Source organism: Apus apus, chromosome 4 (assembly GCF_020740795.1).
Source record: "Apus apus isolate bApuApu2 chromosome 4, bApuApu2.pri.cur, whole genome shotgun sequence".
NCBI lineage: Eukaryota > Metazoa > Chordata > Aves > Apodiformes > Apodidae > Apus > Apus apus.
Window position 1 is genome coordinate 59,379,693 of NC_067285.1, and position 19,318 is coordinate 59,399,010.

At 42.7% G+C, this 19,318-nt stretch overlaps 1 protein-coding gene across 15 annotated transcripts in view; it reads right to left on the minus strand.

Moving 5' to 3' along the window:
* The window catches only part of EPHA5 (EPH receptor A5), a 194,596-nt gene that overhangs the window by 17,749 nt on the left and 157,529 nt on the right, over nucleotides 1-19,318 (minus strand). For 11 of the 15 annotated variants that reach the window (XM_051616979.1, XM_051616980.1, XM_051616990.1 and 8 more), the window contains 6 exons: nucleotides 15,724-15,789; nucleotides 9,121-9,188; nucleotides 7,568-7,693; nucleotides 6,353-6,538; nucleotides 2,010-2,071; nucleotides 377-586 (listed from right to left, as the gene is read on the minus strand). In XM_051616979.1, the coding sequence (XP_051472939.1) occupies nucleotides 377-586; nucleotides 2,010-2,071; nucleotides 6,353-6,538; nucleotides 7,568-7,693; nucleotides 9,121-9,188; nucleotides 15,724-15,789 (718 nt within the window). The remainder of the gene's footprint in view (nucleotides 1-376; nucleotides 587-2,009; nucleotides 2,072-6,352; nucleotides 6,539-7,567; nucleotides 7,694-9,120; nucleotides 9,189-15,723; nucleotides 15,790-19,318) is intronic. The other 4 variants (XM_051616984.1, XM_051616985.1, XM_051616991.1 and 1 more) reach the window with 1 other exon arrangement.

The window sequence follows — 19,318 nt, forward strand, 5'->3', positions numbered from 1 at the left end:
TATTCAGAAGACCATCCACCTCCACATGGGTGTCTAAGGAAAGAACTTACTCTTTCTCTTTCCTCCCTTTGGTATTTGCCAAAGAGGACAGAACAGAGCTGGAAGTACAGCACCTTTGGAAAGCTTGCTATTTGACTCAGGTGCACAACATCTACTTAGAAGTTGTAAGTTAAGTTCTGCCTTATTTGGCCAATCCCCACTACAAAGTTATAGGCATTTGCAAAATTAATCTGGTAGTGATTAACTGCTAACACCTTGTGCACAGTTTAGAGACTCTGGATTTTTAGAAACCTCTTTTCTAGAAAGTGTGACCACCAAAATGTGGCAGAAAATACATTTTTCTTGAGCTCAATCAGTTCGGTTTCTTCTAACTTACCCTGGTTGTGTATGCTGCTTCTGGGTCATCTTCCAGGACTCTGGAGAGGCCAAAGTCTGACACTTTGCAGACTAAGTTGCTGTTGATCAGGATATTCCTGGCAGCCAGATCTCTGTGTACGTAACCCATGTCAGAAAGGTACTTCATTCCTGACGCGATGCCTCGCAGCATCCCAACCAGCTGAATGACCGTGAACTGCCCATCATTCTTCTGCAAAAGGAAGAAGATATTTAATCAGCTGAGAGTCCCTGCACCCTCAGCATTGCATGTGTGTAAATAAATATGCAAAGACAAGTCTCCAGGGAAGAAAACCAGGGAAATTAATGATTCATTGCTCTCGTGCTCTGACCACTAAGCTTTTAAGTTTCACTGTTTGGATTAGGATCTCTAGGGACAAAGCTAAGGAAATGTAGTTCTTTTAACTGGAGATCAAGGAGCGAGCTATTTCCACTAGTGACTAATAAAGAGACTGTGACTGGGAGTGAACATGTAGTCATGTGTATAAAGGTGCCAGCATGGGTTGTTTCTGAGTCAGCCAACTGAATGGCACCAAGTTGCATGGAAGTCCTACCTGCAGAGGTCCATGTGTGAATATTTGGGGGAAGGGCTCTTCCCCATGTTGCCACAATGCTTTTCTAACCACTTCCCCTATCCTCCCTTCTCTAACTTTGTGCTGGTTTGGATTGGTGGGGTTTTTTTGGTAGTGGGGGAGGGTACCCATGGGTGGCTCCTGTAAGAAACTGAAGAATTCTCCCAGCTCCAATACCATCTAGCCAAGGAGTCATTACAGAGACAAGAGATGCGCCTCTGTGATTAACATATGAAGGAAATGATCTAAGATCTGAGCAGGGCAAGCAGTGGGAAAAGAGTGGAGCTGGAGAGGCAGAGCGGTGTCCTTCCTGAGGAGGAAGGAGTGGCAGGAAGCAAAAACTGTGGACTCACACTAAACCCCATCCTCTGTGCCCCCTGTGCCAGATGGAGGTAGAAAAATTTGGAACGAAGTAATTTGGGCCCAGGAAAAAGGGAGGGGTGGGATAACATATGCAAGCACTGCTCTTTGTGTTGTCTGTGTCCTGTGTGCATTTGATTAGTGTGAAATTAAATTATTATTTTTCCCCAAGCTGAGTCTGTTTTGCCTGTGACCTTAATTGGTGAAGAACCCTCCTTGCCTTTTTTCTTGACCCATGAATTTCTAGTTGGCTTTTGTCCTCTCCATCCGAGTGTGTGGGAGTTAAGTGAGCGGCTGCAGGGCTGGTTCTTTGTTGTGCTGGGCCCAAAACACGACAAGCTCTTGTGTTTCATGGAAAAACTCTGACAAGTCTGGGCTTTGCCATCATACAGTGTGGTTATGGTCTTGAAACACTTTATATTTGGCATGGTAAGTAAATAATTTCCATGCCTTCTAAGATAAACAATATCCTCCGATTTACTCTTACCTGTTTGTATCAATGCATGATCCAGGTCCTTCATGATGCTGTATAAATATAGATCACACAGACAACTGAGACACTCCTGGCTCCAGACAGCAGCAGCAGCTGGACCAGCACCCAGCAAACATTTTCACTGATTTTAACCATCTGCAAAGAACCCAAACTTAACCAAAGTCCCTCTGGAAAAAAGATCTAAGTATTACCTTTAAAAATGTATCCAGAGAACCGTTCTCCATATATTCGGTCACTATCATTACTGGTTTGCCTGGAAAAAAAATACACATGAGATTGGTAGCAATTTATTTAAAGTCTCTTCATAATGCATCTGAATGTGAATATAGAGCCATGCAACAGTAAATCTACATCGAGACACTGCTGTCCCAGCAGGCTGACAGTAGTTTTTGCCAGTATATATGTAGAAAGAGGAGAATAGAGGAGGGATGAAAAACTAATCCTGTATTATGGGTGGGTCACCAAGCCCTAGAGTGTTTAGATCATGTTTGAGGAAGAGGATGCAAGCTGAACCTAGGCAACCTATGCACAACCTTCTCCTTGTCTCTGTGAAGAAGCTGAAAGCTTGCAGAGGCCAAATTGCACACACCAACCTCTCTGGACTACAGCTTCAACACCCCCAGGTAACAATGGGAGCCCAACAGGAGCAACCAGGATGATCTGAAATACCTCTCTGACCTTGGTTCCCACTCAAACCAAGACCAGGAAAGGATGGGATTCTACCCCTTGTAATTCAAGTAATCCCATATGACTACACTTGTAAACACATCTGGAAGTAAGAAAAGCAATATTTATGTTGCAGAACAAAAGCAAGCCAACTATGGAATGAGTGCAAGTGGAAATAAAAATAAAAGTCCTTAACAAAAGACCTGGTCTCCTATTGTTGACAGGAATAATAATGTTTTTCCAAATCCATTTGATTAATTTTCATGCCCGAGTCATTTTAATGGTAATTATGTATAGTTTTTGCTCAGTTTTTATATCTAATTTCTCGCTAGCTTGCCACAATGACATAGCAATAATTAATGTAGTGTGCTCCAGCCCTTGTAAATTCAATGAAATCTTATAAGAACATGTAAATTATTTTTTATTTAAATCAATTTCTATTTGCTAGCATGAAGCACAGACAAAAGAGGAGCTGTCACTTATTTGTAAAGTGCATTATAAATGTCTTTCACAGAAATGATCAACGAGAGCTGCCACGTGTCATAACATGCGCATGAAGGTAAATGCTCCTAAAAATCAGCATATGTCCTACCATTTAGATTGATCTTAATCTTCCCACTTTCCCATTGCCTTAACTATTTGCCTAATTTACTGCTTAATTATCTACATAATGCAGGTAATTGTGAACTTGTCAATCAAAACACTCGTTGTGCAGATACTACTTTTGCAGTCTGAGAGACCTGCACTGCTTCAATTATTTTAAGTTACTATCACAGCTACTGCCTGAGCTCGAAGCTTGCCAAATGCATTGCTTTTGATATGAGAAATGTACCTCAGGGCCATGAAAAATACCATTGAGTCCCAAGCAAACTAATGGGCCCCATCTTCAAGGATGACAGCCATCTGTCTACCCACAACATGGGCTACCTTCAGGAGGGAGGAGAGATCTTGGGTGACGTTGCTATAGGTTGACAAACACGTCAGTGGCTATGCAGGGAAGGAAAACCTCATTTTTTGTTTTTAAAAACTAAACCCCCAACTGTAGCGTGGGGTCCCATATCTCTGACACTTCATGGCAGAGTTGCAGCAAGACTAGCATCTCGCTACACCAGCACTATGGTGGGTCTCCTTCAGACTCCTGTCTTTGTTTGCCCTAAGAAAAAAAATAATTAAAAAAAAAATTCTAGCACCTATGTTTCATTATCTGACTGCTGCAGGTTGACAGTAATTTTGGAATAAATTAGCCCCATACCCAAGAGCATGGAATTAAAGACAAAAACAGAGTAACTTTCCATAAAGTAAATTAAAAGTAAACATGGTCCCTTCTAAAGAGCTGGGCTGATTCCCCGTGTCAGCAGGATTCCCTCCTACTGGCATTATGGGACCATAAAATATGTGCAGATGTCATTTATATCAATGTGCTACTGCAATGTCCACACCGTTAGTGAATCCAACCAGATGTGAATGAAAACAGAACTGTCATTACCTTTTTATAGCAGAAATGGCTAAGGGCTTGTCTGCATGGGGACAATGAACATGATTAATCCAAATTAACTAAGGTGTGCATTTGAAATATATTAGTTAAATGGTATTAAGCCCCTGCGTGGATATTCTCATTCAGAATTAAAAATGGCCTAATTCAATTTACCTTAATTTACTTCCAAAGCATATCATGATGCAGCAAAGACATTTTACCCTAAAGATCTGAATCTAAGATAGGCCAGTGACTAAAACACTTAAGGAAAAAAGAAGTTAAAAGAGCACTTTGAGGTAGCAGCAGGGTTTGCGATTCATAAAGGTTGTTTTGATTAATTTAAAATAAAAGAAAAAAGCTGGAAAGATGCTCCAGATGCCCAATGGAAAAAAAAACTGAGTGCAGTAAACACACATTTACTAAGGAGCATGTACCCCTCTGCATCCAAGTTCCAGCTGTTCCAAGTCCAATTTTGAAGCAAACTCCTAGTGTTTCCATGGCCTTTAGAGCAGACAGTCACTTTATATAGAAGGCAGCTCACTAGGGATGCACATCCTCTCTAAAAGTGGGATTCCCACCTATCCCCTGGGGCCCTGGCAGCCAGAAAGCCCATGTCAGCAGCAGCTTTTATGGATGTATAGCTGTAACTTGCTTCCTGCTCAATATCCCACATGCCTTCAGGGCTAGAAATGGGAACTTTTATGTATTAAGGGTTGCACAAAGTGACCACAAGATACTTTTATATTTATTCAATTTTTGGAAGAAACTTATCTTGATTATTTTTCTTTTCTTAAAAGTTTAAGGAAATGCAATTTCAAGGAAAAATGCTGTTGATCACAAAATAACATTGACTTTGAGTAGGTTTTAAGGATACAAACAGGACAACCAGCTAGTGTTTCTGTACCTTCTTTATTACAGATCTGAAAAATAATTCATTTTGAAGATGCTGCCTCTAATAAGTGACAAATGGTACTAACAGCACCCACACGGCCCCAAACCCTGGGATTTGAACAGTAGTAGCTAAGCTCTGACATTACTGATCCTGAAGACAAGAGGGGAGACAGTCATTCACATTTTGAGGCTTGTGGTTCTTCAGCTAGCAAAACTTCCCAAAAAACTCAAAATACATCTTAAAATAAAGGTGTAGTTGTTTTTAACAACAACAACAACAAAATATTTGAGGCAAATAATGTAGACCTTTCAAACAACATCTCTGAACCTCTCCCACAGCGTCAGCACAGCACCGACAGCCAGAGCGGCTTGGGCTGAGCACATCTAGATGTGCTGTCCTTTCCTCTGACCTTATCTTTAGTGCATACAGTAATTTGGAGAATTGGGCTGGGAAAGTTATGGAAGGTTATTTTGTTAATTGAGCAGTCAGAGCTCAGTAACTCTTGTGCCAGCCATTTCACATTTTCAGCCCTCAACCCCTCTCATAATCTATATGCTAGCACCAGGGGCAAATATTACCACAGGCATCACTAGCAGATCCCAGAGGGAGCATGCCTGAGGTTTTACACAGTTCTGTTGTCTTTAGCTACACTTCTGTTCCCTGTTTCTGGAAAACAAAACTTCAGCTAACTACTGTCCCTGTTTACATCCTACGTGAGTCATCATAAGGCACAGCACCACCCTCCTGTGGGCTTTGCTTCAGTGGTTTCCCAGATTATGATGGCTAGAAATCACCAGGGGTGGTGTTTTGTTTTTTTGTTTGTTTTTGGTTTTTTTGTTCCCCAGACTCTTGGTAGCAAAATCCTCACTGTTTTCCTGCCAGGGACATTGCTTCCCACATCTTGCCACATGTGGTTTCAAAAGTAAACAAAGAAAGGCAGGAATAAGAAGTGGGACTGCCTGAAAAAATTAGCGGGTGGCTCGGCACCAGTGTGTTCAAAATGCTCTTGCATTTTGCAGGCAGTATGTGCTGCTGAACTGCTTGAAAGGCAGAAGTCAGGCAGCACACTCCACCATCATTCAGACATCCCAGGCTTACTATCATCTCCATCACCCACCCACTGCCTCAGGCTGGACAGATGTATCATCTCCTATATCTGTTCCATTTAATTCTGGGTCTTCCTCTTAGCCCACATATATTATGCCCAGGTGAGGCAAGGTCTGCAGAGGGAAATAATGTTTTTTGTAACTTTAGCCATTATCTATTAATTCCAGCTGGAAGCACGCTGAAATCCCTTGGGCACAAACCTCCTTTACGACATTGGGGAACCTGTTCCTGCTGGACCTACAAAGTGTGACATCCCAGGCAAGGGAAGTTCACTGATTTTTGAGAAATTATGAAAGGCACAGTCAAAATGCAAGTTTACCCAAGTCTTCCTCTGCTAACCAACTCTCACATCAGCGAGAGTTCAAGGACAGCAGTTCACAACAACTTGCACCTACTTTTTGTGACAACTCCTTCAAGGTGGATGATGTTGGGGTGGTCGAACTGCCCCATGATACTTGCTTCTCCCAAGAAATCCCGCCTCTGTTTCTCCGTGTAGCCCACCTTCAGGGTTTTGATAGCCACTGGAAACTCACGCTTTCCCTGTAGCTTCAGCCGCCCACTGCAGACTTCCCCAAATTCACCTGCAGAGAAAAATCCGAAAAAACAGGATCACAGCACGTTGAAGGATCACATGCATGTCCATCTACAGCTGCCCAGTGCCTACAGATAGCTGATCAAAAGCATGCAGGAATGCCCCGTATTCATGGATGTGGGAAGCTGAACATCACAGTGATCAACATCTTAAATAGCCAGCGTACCACAAGCCAAGTAGCTCATAAGCACAAGAAAACTAGCAATAAAAATGTAATTTTCCTATATTTAAAGAGCTATGCTCCATATTCCATTGGTTTTTTTCCTCATTTCATGTTTTTGTCTAGTAGATGAGAGTCCTGTTGCATCCTGTATCATCGCTCTGTGTAGACAGCTATAAAATACAAGCCACTTGCTTCTTAACTTTCCTTTGGTAAGTTAAATAGATAGAATGCTGTTAACCTTTCACAGCAATATATATTTTTATAGACTATAAACCCTTTCCAAATTTATGACTGCCTTTAAAAAAAAAGTAACCCAAATGGATTTTTTCTTTTTATCTGGTGCACAGTAAATTACCTCCAAAAACACAATTTCAGAGGACAGAAAATATTTCTAATGGATGCAAATCCAAACAAACAGCTTAAGCAGAAAGAAAATGGGAGTTTCTTCTTTTGACCAAGGAAGTTAAAAGCTTTGAACTTTGGTTCGCGCTTTTTTTTAATCTCCCAGATGGTATCTTATTCTTTATTTTTTGCTTTGAGATTGACCTTAATGGGGGAGGAAAAAAAGATTAAAATGGTGAATATAACCTGAAAATTAAGTGACTCATTTACCTTAGCATCTATCAAAACTACTCAATGTGGTCCAACTGTGGCAATTTTCTGCCATTTTCAGATCAGTCCTTGAATTTCAAAACCCCAGACAATGACAGGGTTGTCCCAGACTTCAGCTGGACCATGCTCCCCATCACTTGCAGGGTACCTAACTGCACAAATATTTCATGGTCCTTCCTGGATCTCTTGTGTTAGGAAAGCCAACCCTCTACGCTGCTAAGGTCATTACATGTATTTCCATACCAGCTCCAATAACTCTTTCAATGGTTATGCATGAAGCTTCAATTTCCTTAGCAAACTCATGGACAGCTTGATTAGGGTCCTCATAGGTGTGGGGATCAATGTAGGTCCTTACTCCAGGCAGCTTAACTGCAAACACAAATGAAGAGCATTAATGGCACATGGCATGACAGAAGATGGGCAATACACACTCCTGTCTCTTGCATTCTGCTTTGCTGAAAAACATTGCAGCAGGGAAACCTGTTTCTATGGGAAAAATGAACTGCATTCTTGGAAAATGACATTTTGTATGTGACATACATGCAACTTCATCATATTTAGAAAAGCACATGATAGTGCTTAGCTGGAATAATGAGCAGCTAAAAATCCCTCTTGGTGCTGTATAACAGGCTGGTCTGGAGTCTGGCACAAAAAGATCCCTTTCTGGATCTGGAAAGGGCACACAAGGAGGAAAAGTACAAAAAGCAAAATGTTAAGGGAACAGCTTGCAAAGCAAATTGGATAGATGGGGGTTGATGGAGAGCTGCAATAAATTATGCCCTACCAGTCATATATTAGCTAATCAATTGGCCACATTTTTTCAGATTGAGTTACTGAGATTTAAATGAACTGAATATTTGCAGTACAATGCCTGTGGGTTGTGCCAGTATAAATATAATCAATAGCAGGCTTTTTCTCCAGGACTTGAAAGGGGAAAAAGTATTTTCATTATCCATATTATAAGTTTGTTTTGACAATCATTAAGGCTACTCACATGAAGAACTGCTCATCAATCTAATAAGACAGCTACATTACACTGTGACTCTTAATTGATTTGTTTCCTGCTGCCTTCATTATATAGCACTAATGGAAATTTGACTTCCACTCAAGATGTGTTTGCCTTTTCCACCCCAAAAGGCACCTCACTGCTACCCATCCCCAGATCCCACAGCATATGACGAAGGAAGGCTTTTCAAACACTGGCTTTGGATTTATGGAAGGACTGACAGTAACCATGAGATGTACTTTCTAGCATCACCACAGAGGTTGTTTTGTATATGAGGGCATTAACACAGCATTTCTGAAAGCTTCCCAGGAGCAAGAAGTAGGCGTTACCCCTCACACCTTGCAAGAGGCATCGGAGGCAAAGAGTAGCTGTGGGCTTGGTCCTCACAGCTGGCTATGATGGAACAAGTCTTTCAAACAGGTATTCTGGACTGATAGACCACAAAAATGTAGAGTACTTCTGTGACAACTACACAGAATTAAAAGCACCTTGGGTCACACAGCAAAGACAGAGGAACTGGACAAAACAGCTCACTAGAGTGATCTGCTGCAAACATACAGGTGTGAGTAGCTGAGTGCATGTAAGGACTGTTCTAACAGTTTGTTCAGTCTTCCATGGGGCTTAGAACAGCAGCAAGAGGGGACTTACTGAGTAATGGAGCAAACAATTATTTTGTGAGTAACCAGCAAAACCAGAACAATTACTTTTTTTTAAAGAAACCCTCTCAGTTGTATTTCTTATTACCACTGAGAGCCAAAACCACATATATATATGTTAGATCTTTACTCACTGTGGCCATTATGAAAATGCATCTTTTCTTCTTCTGGATCTTGTTTAGCTTTGCTATAGCCACATCTCCTGGAAAAAAACCCAAAACAAACAACAGAATAATATTTTTGTATCTGGTATGGCAAAGCCCCACTCTTCAAATCACACAAAGCACAAAAACCCAGAGCAGCGACAAATGCAGCCTCTCTAGTGGCTCCATTGCTGCTGTCCCAGTTTTAACTCATCAAACTACTTGCAATTTCCCTAAAGGGATTCAGGGCCCAAGGCCCACTGATTTTCAATTGGATTCGTATTTCAAAATCCCACAGATGCTTCTGAACAAGTCCACTCTACCATACCTCTATTCAGCTATTATTAGGGAAAAAAAATAAATGCAAGAACAGGAAGGACAATGGAAGGGGTATGGGATGAAACATCAGAATTGCAGAAACAAGATCTGGACCGTAGAGCCTTTGCAGGCACCATGTTGTATGTATTGCATGCTCCCCTTCATCCATTGGGCATTTACACAGATGTTTAAAATCAGATGCTTTAGAAACCATCTTGTGTAAACATTAACACCTTATGCACATGCAAAATAATGGCTTAAAAAAACCCAAAAGCTGTTGCCTCACTGTCTTTGAGGGCATCCTGTATATACCTGGCTCTGATGGGGGTTTTCTGCACATCTCCTGTCTTCACATTGGGGAGCTACCATTCATGCAATCCCCTCTGCCCAACAGCAATAAAGATAGAAAAAGGCATGCAGTCACTGTCTATCTTGCTCCCACTTTAGCGCCAGGCAGTGGGATGCTGCTGAATCCTACCATGGAGTTGCAACCACAGCCATATGGGAGTCACATTTCCCTCAGAGCATACACCTATTAGTCTTCGGCTGCTCTTCCCTGACTCATCCCTCACTCGTCTTGCTGGTTCTCTAGGTGATGTTATTGCATTAGCAATAACTGGCTGCTTTGGTGGCATTTCTGAGACCTGCTTCACTTAGACAACCTTGTAGGAAGCCACAGTGTAACTAACTGCCTAGGCAAGGATAACTGCTATATACACACATATATATATATGAGGTACGTATGATGTACATATGTATGCCAGTCTTTCAAAAGACCTGATATGATAACTGGATACAGTAACTGGATCATCCTTACAGCAAACTGCATTGAAATGAGACAGAGGGATGTTGCTTGGTAGAGTGAAAAACCTGCAACAGACACCTGCAAACCAACCAGTGTGCAGTGGGATCACATCTGGCACACCTCAAAGAAAGTCTCAGGTTACTAAGAAGCCATTTAAAGCTGAGAAACTTGGAGTCTTCTCTTCCATTACCCATGACTTTTGAGATAGGGGGATGTGAGCATTCCAGCATCACTCACAGCAAGGAGGAGCATACTATTAGCAGAAACAAAACTGCAATTAGGAGGAGGCAGTAATAGGCATCTGCATGAAACATGCCCTCAGCATGAAGTCCTATTACAGGGAACTGCTGTCTGCCTGGATGCAAGGGGTCCAGCAGCCTTTTGGCTATAGGATTTTGGCACAGGATTTGTGAAATTATCATGCTTACAATCAAAAGCCCTGACACGACAGGATGCATGCACCGCTACTGAGCTGGCCCCAGCAGAGCTGGACATTGGAGGGTCAAGGAGGTGAAAAGCAACATGAGCTCCCAGAGTTCATCTGTGGAAGGGTGGTAGGCACACCAGCTTAACTTGGGGAGAAGGGGAGTCCTGTCTTAAGGGGAGAAGAGGAAAAAGCCAGACTGCAAAGGTTGTGCAAGTGCAGGGGAATGGATCGATACAAGGTGCAGAAGACAAGGGGGGAAGCTGACAGGCAGTCCAGAGGCACAGGCAGGGAGATAAATAGGTTGCACTTGATAAACAACCAGGCTGTCCATGCAGGGCACCATTTTAGCAGCAGTGACCAAGCTGAGACGAGTACACTCCAAATGCAAAACCAGCGAGAGCAGCAATGAGGTGCCCGGAGACACTGTGTGTCGGTGCTCAGCACTTTGCTCTAGCAGCAGCAGTGCCATTTCCCAAGATGGGGGTCCTGCCTAAACAACTCAAAAACTAAGCACTAGCTGTTCATGGAGACCATGGGAGTAAGGGTCCTTTCAAAGCAGATTTTGGTGCTCACAGTCCCTGGATAAAAATGGGTTCTGTCCTTCTTCATCATACTACCTCCCTCTTTAAGTATATACATTAGACATGAGTATCAGTATCAATTTCTACCTCTGTCAGCACCAGTTTTTTTCAGCTGCAAGTTACCAAAAGTTACATTGGTTTTCCCCAGAAATATTTTTCTGGACGGGGGCATGTAACTCATTTTTCCTCTTAAAAATACACAAACGTTTCAACTCACTCCTCTACCAAATGCACATGTACAATATTTCTTCTGTTTCCCTTTTAAAGTAAATGCCTCATCTCTTCCTCATGTTTGGTGTTCATCACCTATAAATAAGCTTTTCTAACATTATCCTTTTTACTACCCATGTGTCCTGATTCTTTGACCACAATGAAGGAGGAGAGAAAAATGGGAAACGTGCTCTTGCTTGCATCTTACCTAAGCACATCTTGATGCACAACGATCTATGTTTTACTGCCCAGGGACACACTCAAAGGGCCAATGCAAACCAGTTAGCTCCAGGAGTCTGCCTCTCTTGAGCTGGGTAACACATACAGCAGCACATCATATTAACATAGGAAATCAGGCTCTGGACCCCGAAAGCATCATTAAAACAAGCCTTGACAGGACATGCCAAAGTGAAATGGCAGCTAGTGGACTGTGACTGTCAAGCAACAGTTGGGTGTCACTAACAAAGCTTGTTACAAAACCCTGCCTGTTGCAAACAATTGTGCCCTTCACACACTCACTTAAACTACCCAGAGAAACAAGTTATGTACACACTGACTGGGGCTAAACCACAGGTCTCTTCTTGACCTTCAGATGTGCTAAGTAACACAACAAGCAGTTTTTCCTTCCTTCTTCCCCAATTAATCCTAAAAAAATCTGACATTTCAGGTTAACAGTCCTGATTTACTACATGAATCTTACTGTCAGATAGAGGTATCTAAATATTGTGGCTTTACAATATTATTTTGGAGGAAGAAAAAGCTCCCACTTCTTTGTGAAACAGTCCATTTCTGCATGTGCATTTCCTCTTACTATTTATTGGAAAAGCTATGACTCAAAAGCCTCCTGATAGAAAGGTCATTCTCTAGTTTACTGTCATTGTACAAACCATAGATTTCCTATATCCTTTCTGTATCATGTACAGCAAAAGCATAAGATCCTAACACTCGCTTCATCTCCCACTGAGCTGAAGATACTCAGCCAATGAGTTAATTCAGCAGCACACCTGAATTTCAACTCATTTACTCCTGTTGTGTATTTTTCCCAGTTTCTGTATCTACAAAGCAGGTGCATTCCTTGCACAGCTCTGTGTTTTTCAATAAAACTAGCAGAAGAAAAAAGAGAGACTTTAAATATTCTTAAGGCATCATGTCTTATTTAAAAACTACTTGCAGATTGGCAGGCAGCTCGTAAAATATTTATGGGGCAGATTATAAAAGTGAAGTTGTAAAATGATGGCTATAAAGGTTTATAAAATATAAAACGGACAGATATAAAGATGAAGAATCCAACTGGAAAACCAATGCCCACTGCCTCACATGGCAGAAGCCAATTCACTGAAAAAAGATCCTTCAAGAATGAGGCAGGAAGATGCTTGCTCTCCCTAGACCAATGGAGATAATGCATCTGACTGTGTGCTGCAGGGTTCCCTTGCTAGGTGGCTTGTGGCCCCTCAGCCACCCAAAGCATTCCCCAAATCCACAGAATGACCAAGGGAAGGAGTTTCCATCTCCCTTGCTGGGGCCACCTCACTGGTCACAGCCCAGGCAGGTCATAGTCAAGGGACTGCATGGCTGGACCTTGGACATCAAGCCATAGGCAGTGATATGGGAGACTCTTTCTACACTTTAATAAGCATAGGCCAAAGCATTTTGGCACACAGCCAAGGCATTACCAGAAATGCACATGGGAACAGCATTCAGACATCCCAGCTGACTACAGGGACCTCATCTTTCTAGGTGCAGTCAGTACCATTGAACGGCTTGGGCTCTGAAGCAGCAAGCAATCTCCCATCCCAGTCCTGCAGACATTTGTATTCAATCTCTTAAATATGAGATAAATGAACTCTGGGTAGTTCTCTGAAACAGAGGCAAAACACTACTTGCTTTTCAGGGGTGATATCTTCACTGAGAAGCACGCCTTTTACAATAAATCAACTTTGAGGAATGCATCCAAACCATCTTCAGCTGTCATTTTACAGGAGGTTTGTGACAACTGCAAGGTTGTTAGTGATAATTTCTGACTATTCCAAGATGTTAAAGCAACAGGGCTGCATACATGTTGCAGGGCAGGACCGCGTTCCACCCAGAGGAACAAACAAACACTGATCTGTCCATCTGGCCAAGATCCTGCTGCCTCAGCTCATGTGTGGAGACAATAACTTGCTCAGAAAATAGATTTATCCTGCATAAACACCACCAATACTGAGAACCAGAAGTCTGTCTCTAGCAATTTTGGTCCATGTTCAGCATTCAGCAATCAGTTTTGCAGATTGCAATCACAGAAAATATCCAGCATCACAAAACCAGGGAATACTCAAGGGACTGGTGTAAAATGAAGCACTTTTATATTGGAAGTTGTTTCCCATTTTTCTGTTCACTTTCCTCTTGCTTTTCTGATGTCTACGATAAGTTACTTCCATCGCACTGGACCAAACTTCCACTTGGAGTAACTTGGAGCAACCCACGCAGCCTGGGAACGTGTCTGACTCAACTCCTCTATCTACTCTCCTGTAACTTGGGGAATGGGATCAAAAGAGCAGGAAAAGATCTTGAGATGACAAGCTCAGGCCTTTGGCTAAGTTCAAAGATATACTAGAGAACTGGCCCAAGAGGAACGAGGGCAAGTTCCCTTCCTAAGGGCTGCAGGCTACATGGTGTGACCCTTCCTTCGACCTTCAAATCACTTGCATGCCTCTACAAAGGAAGTTCCACAATTCCAGTGGTGGTATTTTTAGCCTCTAGTCTTTCCTTGCATTCACAATGAATGACTCCCTGCTTTCCTAAACCCCTGCCAGAACAATTAAAAATAACTTAAACAAGGTAGTGTTTTCCCCTCTCGCAGGAAGCTCCCTCTGAAGTGATCTCTGTAAATCTCTCTAAAGAGGTTGTCGCGCTTTCTCATAGCACAGCTGACGGTGTCTGTGCCTTGAAGTCACTTTTCCCATTTCCCCCTCCCAGCTTGCTGCCACGTTAGTCTCTCCACAGCTTAGAAGGAAACTTGCAGAGGGTGTTTTCCAAGTCAACCGTGTTTTCTCTATGTGTGTCTCCATAACCAGTTCATTCCTGGCCTCCTCTGAGAAGTATTTTCCATTGCTGCCGCTCTCTTGCTGAGGACATTTGGAGCATGACTCCCAGTGAGGGACTGCTTGTGCACTGGTGGCATAGGCATGACAGATAACAGACGTACTGGGAGGTTTACGTTCCGTAAAACCATTGACAAAACGGAGGCTTGCAGAAATAACCACATGTACCAGAAGAACATTTTGCAGCCAACACTGAGCTGAGCAGCCTTGCTCGCTAATGCTGCCCTTAAGCATTCAACTCACAAAACCAATTAAAAACCCTCCAACAGGAAAGAAAAATAATCCTTCTCCTTTAGGAACTTTGGGCTTTGCATTTGTAGATTCCTCCCTGATTCAGGCCTCTGACAGAGTCAAAACACAGCACCAGAGGACCCCAAAACAGGCCACCTTGGTGACTGCTGTGCTCCACAGCCAGGCACTACACCATGACCCAGCTACCTCCATGTAAGCCAGAAAACACAGTAAATGAGTTTTGCATCTCCTGTCCAGCTATGCTGCAAAACTGTCCCAGTTTAACAAAGCACGTAGGACGTCTCAGTGCTCCTATGGTCCCAAGCAGCTAACTAATAGGGATGGTGATCTCATGAGTCTCCTGTCAGAATGGGGCAGCATGCAGTATGGACACGCAGCTCCTGACTCCTAGAGATATATCCAACACTGCTGGAACATATCGCTGGCAAACAGCATCATGTCACTGACGTGCATGTCATACATTGACATGTATGCCAATGACATACAGTTCATTTCACTGACATGCACGTTACATGCCACTTTACCTTTCCAGTCCCACCTGCCCCCCACCTCCCTCCTCCCCCTTTCCTGGGGCAAATTACTTCCCTCGGTCCCTTTTGGTGACAAGGAGCAGAATTCATTGAAGTGTCCAGCACATGTGATGTTTTATTATGACACATAACATTGCTGATGTGGTATCTGGATCGATCACAGCATAACATATCAGGTTTTTTTCCCCTGGGACTCCTGCTCTTGCTGGGAGACACTCTGCTTCAGGTCACACTATTTCCAGTTGTTGAGATAGACAAGCTGGGTGCAGAGATTGGATGAGAAAGCGATTTCCAGGCCAATACAAGAAAGGGAGGGAGAGGCAAACTGTACACAGAAAACATGGAGGGAGGACACAAAATAGGAGCCAGCACAGGTGGGGACACTGACCATGTTAGGCTCGGATAGGCAACAGCACGCAGAGAAGAAGCCCACCCACAGCCATGATCGCAGCAACTGAAAAGCAAACAAAAAGGCCCAGGATAAGGAATAATCCCACTGCCCTGGCAAGGTGCAAATACATTAACAACATTTTTATATGCACTTCTTCCTTCTTATTGCAATTATTATCTGGACCTTAACATCCTGGGCTGCAAGAATTTCATGGCATGTGTTACTGTTGGGGAAAAACGCTTTGGGGATGTCCTGGTTTGAGCCAGGATGAAGCCAGTTCATGAGCATATAGAACCTGGTCCTGCAAAGCAATTAACTAAATGCTTCCCATACTTGAGTACCACCATTAGGATTAATGGGGCCACCCATGTGCTTAAACTTAAAGCACATGCCTTGGAGCAGGCAAAGTGACTTTTTCCATAAGCATGTGTGTGGTACAGTCACAATTTTCTAAAAAAAAAAAAGTGCTGGATGAATGTGAGCTCTGTTTTTGCAGACCCTTATGCATACACTCAACTCTCACAGCCTTTCCAGGTCTCCTTGCATCCGTGTATCTTTAGACATGCATGACATATCTGCAGAAGCAGGATCTTAGGAGTTGTGTCAGCATTCAGCCTAAATAAACTCAAAATATGGTGAGTTTACAGGCATGTTTGTGTCCATGACTTGCTTTTGAAGGCTGCCAAGCTGTGACTCTAGTCTAGTCAGAGTACAGGTTTGCCTGGCATCAGTCCTTAACCCGAGGCTGGCTGCACCTCAGTAATTGCCCTTTATCCTTGTCAGAGAACTTGCACGGAGAATTTTTCTGTTAGCAAATCTATTAAGGTAATTCATCCTGGAAAAGAAAATAGTGCAGAAGAAACAAAAGGAAGAACTTCAGTACAATACACAAGCAAGAGCCCAATGGTGCAGACATACTCTGGTTAAAGTCACCTGAGGGCTTCCCTCATCATTGCTCCTCAAATCATCATAACATGTCATTCTCAAAAAAACCACACCCGTGCCCATCGTTATTTTAATAAACTATAACTTACAATGCTTAAGCACATTAAAATAGCCTATTTAGACAAAATTAATATTCTGCAACTGCACTGCCTAAATTATGATGCAAAATAACTTCAGGCATGCAATGATTTACAGAATTATATACTGGATTATGTGCTTACTTAAATTAGAACTGCCAAAGAATGTCTCTCTAAGCTCCTTTTTGCATCAGCAAAACAACTCAGAAACATTTTATAAACAGTTATGCTGGTACTTTTTACTTTAATTGACAATATTTTGTATTTTCATAATGCCCCAGCTTCTGCAGTCACACTAACACGGGAGCAGCTCAGTCTTCACTAAACCTCTCCATTGATCCAAGTTAACACTGGAGGTTGAACACCTGAAAATACGCAAAGGGAACCCAAGCATTATATATTTTGAGTAAATTTCGTAGTTTTATGGGTTTAACCTCACAGGATATGAGCATAGGGAACTGGTACGACTCCAGAAGACCACTGTGGCTGTGACAACTTAGCTCACATTTTTGCTAGGAGGTCCTTTCTACCCCAGGCCATTTTTGAACAGTTGCTGCCACCAGATCTTCCCACATCACTCAGCGTGCAAAGTCAGCGTTTTTGAAACAGTTCAAGTAACCTGTAAAGCAACCACTTCCTTAAAATGAAAAGAGCTAGCTGTTTTCTTGAACAAAGAAAACTCTTTGAGCACCTCATCAATAAACGAGTTGCTCTGAGACAAAATCAGTTTTTCACTGAATGCAGAAGACTTCAGATCTCATTTGATCCCTTTCTGGGGAGGAAAAACATGCACAAGTGCAAGGGAAATATGCCTCAATGCAGCCTTACTCCTGCACACCTGCCATATAACTTGTCACATAAGTTGTGCCCTTAGGGTCAAAATACTCTGAGGTGTAACATTAGGGGAAACCCAAAGCTCTTAGAAACAAAGTGAACTGGATCAGCAGACAACAAAATTCACTTTCCAGTCCCAGGAGCAAGTGGATAGGTAACTGAATGGACTACTTGGCCTGAACAGTTATGACAAAGGAAGATTTATTACTGCTCGTGTTGAAACGATGGCTTGATTCAGCAGATAACCTACAAAATATAAAAATCCTGAGTCAAGTAAAACTAGATGTTAAAACTCCAGCAAAGCCACCATGCCTATACTGATTGCTCCCAGAAAGGGCAGTTTCCCCATCATCTCACTCCACACAGTACTTTCTCAGTCTAGAAACTGAGGAGCTGAAAGCAAATGGTTTCTAGAAGAGATCAAATGCTGTAGCAGAATAAGAGACCACCACTCAATGAAACACAGCCATACTTCTCCAGGATTTAAAGACCTGCATCAAGCTGATCTGCATCAGGGAGCAGTCAGAGTTGAAATGAGCACTGTATACATAAAAACTCTTCTGCAGTCTCCTCCAGCCTCACTGAACAAACCAGCAGACTACAAGGAGAGCTTGTGGCTCCAGCAGCTGTTCAGGAGCCACTCCAGTCTGCTGCAGGTTAATAGATGGCATGTCCACATAACAGTGAAGGCTACTGAGAAAACACCTGCAATGTTAAATCCCATTTGCTGGGAAAGAATGAGGTGCTGAGGTGGCAGTGTCTCCAAGAGCCAAGATGGCATGAAACAAGGTGTGACTCCTACTTTGAAACCTGGCTTCAAGAAAAGGGCTGAAGATGGGCAGAGACAATGTAGAGGAACCTGGAGCTGCAGTGGCACCTTCTGCACCTCTGTGGCCTTCTGGCACTGCCCTGCTTCTTGGCTTGACCAACTCTGCTGGTTTTGGTTATCTCAGGCACACAAAGCTGACACTCCTCCAGTTCTAGCAAAGGTGACCCCCACATTGTCTATGTGGTTTGCAAACCCAACTGTCCAGGGAACAAACTTTAATTAACCTGTGCTAGGAGGAGTTATCAACACCCTTGGCATAATTTCAAACCCTGGGCTACATGCTTTGTTAATGAAATGCATATGTATGACGGGACCCAACAACTGTGCCTGCAATCAATATAATTAATTTACCACAAATCTGCAGGTGACCCAGAGAGCATTTGGAATTAAACTACATTTCTAGTGGCTAGATGGATCTCAGGGAGGCTCTGCCATATATAGCTGTGGCTTTTAAGAGTTATAAGTTGAAGACTTGGAGTCATGATAAATGAGAGCCTCGTTTGTTGCTTTTAATAAGCTGCTCTAATGGGATGTTCTTCAGAGGATTGCAATTAGATACTGAGGGTGCCTCGGAAGATCTTTCTAATCCTTCACACAGCCTTGAGTGATGGCAACGATTGCTTTTGCATCTCCAGGTCAGGAGGCCAGCACTACACCTAGCACCTTGTGATCAAGCATGCTTGCTTAAAACATCAGAGGAGCACCACTACACACTGCGAACTGCTAGGATTACATTCCTGCTTTGCCCAGAACTATATGAATGTTTAAGGAGTCACCTTGTTTTCCTGCTAGGCTATACCTAGTTCATACATCAAAGCACAGGTCTGTGCTGTTTGAGAATAACCGAGAAGGCAGAAGCCCAAGCAGTCAATATCTACGCAATCACTATGGGGAAGAAGAGCAATGA